Source organism: Melanotaenia boesemani, chromosome 10 (assembly GCF_017639745.1).
Source record: "Melanotaenia boesemani isolate fMelBoe1 chromosome 10, fMelBoe1.pri, whole genome shotgun sequence".
Lineage (NCBI taxonomy): Eukaryota > Metazoa > Chordata > Actinopteri > Atheriniformes > Melanotaeniidae > Melanotaenia > Melanotaenia boesemani.
The window spans coordinates 14004786-14008189 of NC_055691.1; the positions used below are offsets into that span (position 1 = coordinate 14004786).

The 3404-nt window shown below is 42.2% G+C and overlaps 1 protein-coding gene across 1 annotated transcript; it reads right to left on the reverse strand.

Annotated features, from left to right (window-relative positions):
* Positions 1-434: 434 nt before the first annotated feature.
* LOC121647541 (serine/threonine-protein kinase pim-1-like) lies at positions 435-2467 on the reverse strand. Its single transcript, XM_041997061.1, has 6 exons — positions 2029-2467; positions 1745-1855; positions 1498-1592; positions 1147-1413; positions 628-979; positions 435-526 (listed from the first exon to the last, which is right to left on the reverse strand). The coding sequence occupies exons 1-6, from the start codon at positions 2465-2467 to the stop codon at positions 435-437; spliced, it is 1356 nt and encodes a 451-aa protein (XP_041852995.1).
* Positions 2468-3404: the final 937 nt, after the last annotated feature.

The following is a 3404-nucleotide window of genomic DNA, read 5'->3' on the forward strand; positions in this document are numbered from 1 at the left end:
AGTTGTAACAGAGACTATGCATGTGAGGAGGAGCAACAATAGTTATAACCTCATGTTGTTCTTTTTGGAGGGGGGGCGTTGTTTGTTTTTGTCCGTTTGATTGTTTGTTTGCTTGTTTGCTTGTTTGTTTGTTTGTTTGTTTGGAAACAGGAAGTGGCTATAACTCTGGACTCAGTTGACCAAAGCACATGATATTTGGCACTTGTCATTAAAATCCCAACCTGAACATGTTAGTACATAAAAAACACTATAGCACCACTTAGTTACCATGTTGATTTCTGCAGATTTTAAAATAATGTGTCTGTTTGTATGTATTTTACATGATTTGTCAGAAACATGGTCACGAACGCTTCTGATGTCATCACTGGGCCCAGTGACATGCCAGGTGATCCTCGGAGGAGGACAATGACCGCAGCGTTTGTGTGACGTCTGTTTTAGGTGAGCCATGGGTGGCTTCGTAGATCCTCCAGAGTGGGACGTTTCTCTGGATCTATTGTAAGGCATTTTTTCAGGAAATCCTGACATTCTAGAAGACATGAAAGACAAGAACAACAATGGTTAGCATTTCAGTGGTTCAGCGGGGAGCAAAGTGCAATGAATGAATGTGTGTATGAGTGTTTGTCTTACCTTCAGGAAGCGTTTCACTGATCCTGAGTGTTTTATGGATGAACCTGTTAGACAGGAAGTCTTTGGTGTGCAGGATTTCGAACAAGACCACCCCTATCTGCCACACTGTTGTGGGGATGGCGCTGTGAGTATGCTGGGCTAAGGCCTCTGGAGGGATGTGAGTCACTGTGCCACAAAATTTGTTGAACTCTGTGTTTTCTTTGTAGATGCAGCTCATTCCAAAGTCAATAAGACGAACTCGTGGGATATCTGAATCCGTCTCAATGAGAATGTTTTCCAGTTTTATATCTCTGTGGAAAATGCAGTTCTCCTGGAGGTATATAGCTGCATTAATCAGCTGTTTTACTATAACCTAAACAAGACAAAAACAGAGGTTAGAAAGTTTGAAATGAACAAAGTTGTGTGATGTGTTTCATGGCTCTCCACTACATTGACCTTAGACAGTATTAATGCAAATAAAAATGTCTGAAAATGTCTCTAAAACACCAAAATTGACAATGATCCTAACCGTGTACTTACCTTTGCCTCATCCTCTAGTAGTGTACCTCCATGATCTGCCCTGTATTCAAAGAGATCCACGGCAGAAACTGGTCTCTCCAGCACAAGAATCAGCTCTTGCTTCAATTCATACCAGTCCAGCAGGGCCACTGGGGCTGACTTCCCCACTGAGTTGGTTGTTGCAGATTCCAGCCTTTTCATGACAGCCACCTCTGCAGAAAGCTCATTGCCGTCCTGGTCAGTATGTCCGTACAACACTTTTTTATTTGGTATGTGTTTGATCGCCACCTTCAAGATACAAACAAGATTTTGGTTAGAATTTCTTAATCATAGAGCATGTATTTTGACTGAGAGTGTTTGAGTGAGACATACTGGTAAATTATCTTCTTTCCGGTAGCCTGCAAACACTGATCCAAAGCCTCCACTGCAGATAGGACCCTCTTCTTTATATTTTGCCTCAAATTCAGCTAAGAACACAAACATATAGTTAGTTTTACAATCCATCAGAATAATTTCAATTATAAATTAGTCATATAAACTATAATTATTAATCTATGAAAATGTATGTTATAAATGGCTAGCATGGAGCTAAATGCATCATAAATCAGGAATGACTGACCTCTTTGGGCTTCTGCTCTTTCCACTTTCTTCCTTGCTTCCTCTGTGCTGAAGGCTTTCCTCTTGCAGCAGACCTCAGATTTGCAACTTTCTGAAATGTTGCTACAGGAGTCTATGAATGAGAGTAACATACATAAATGTTAGCATGTTGGCAGGCACAAAATGATTTATTTGTCTGAATTTCTATTATTTTAAATAAATGTGTCAGTTATTGAACATCATAACAGTAAATTACAACATCTAAAACAAACACAGTTAAAACTTAACAAAAATGGGTAAACTTACAGATATTTAAGGAGGACGTTGTGTCATCATTCAGGACTAGACCTGGAAGTCCTTTTGGCTTCTTGGGTGCTTTTGATGGTTCCTCTTCTTCCTCTTCATCCCATTTTCTTTTCTTCTTCCCTTTATTGACCTCGTTTTGAGAGATTGACGATTGTCCATCCACTCCAGAAAACCTTGACCTTTTTGAAGGGATCTGATTATGAGAAATTGCTTTCCTCTTGGTTGGTTTGGTCCTCCCATCCTCTCCAGATACTGGACCGGAGAGGGTCAAGGATCTATTCTTGTTCCCTTTACTGATTTCGTTTTGAGACATCAGCGATGGTCCATCCACCTCAGAAAGCCTTGGCCTTTTTGCAGGACTCTGATGATGAGGAATGGCTTTCCTCTTGGTTGATTTGGTCCTCCCATCCTCTCCAGACACTGGACCGGGGAGGGTCATGGTTCTATTCCCTTTTACAAATAAGAAAAATAACAAAATATGTTAGTTTGTTTTAAATTTATCATTATAAGAGATCAGAAAGATTATAAGAGCTTAGAAGAGATTTTTTTTCTACCCTGTCCTGTCCAGCATCCTAACATACAGAACAGTGGTCTGTGTGCCATATTTTGCTTGACAGATTTGCTCTACATAGGGAGACATATACATGGCTGCCCTTGATATTTTTATTATTTTTATTGTAATCTTCTTTTCTTTAGTTTTTGTATGTCAGTGCCAAACCTGACAGGGAGATAGAGGAAAAGATAAAAAAAAGGAGAAATGGACAGGGTTAAAATGTGAAAATAAAGTTGTCTAGGCATCTGAAAAAACAATATATACTACCACAGTACTAAATGTTACATAAAGAAAATAGGATAATGATGGTATGAAAAAGTACAACAGTCATCAAACGTACTTGTAGAGAAACGTACCAACACACAAACATCAGCAACATCTAGTCAGAAGCAGATGGAGAGACGAGCACGTTTGTGAGCATGCACGTGGGAACATGCGTGTGTGGCCATGCAACAAGGAGGAAATGTTTGTTTGCAAGCGGGCAGCACAGGGCGACGGTGAGCAGGCCCAGCGGGCGCCTGGCGGCAGGTACTGCGGCACAGGCCTGGCACCCCACAGGTGCAAGGACCACCCATCCCACCCAGGAGAACCCTGCACAGGAACCCAACGGAGCCCAACGGAGCCCGACGGAGCCCGACGGAGCCTGACGGAGCCCGACCGCCCCAGGCAAAACCAACGAGGGCTGTACCAACCTAACACCAAGGCCAGTCTGCCCCCAGAAACCCCTCTTTACCAACTCGGTGGTTCCTGTCCGCCCACAGACAGCCCATGTGCCCGTCCCCCCCGAGGCCTTAAATGTATATTGATGTCTAGGTTGTGATAA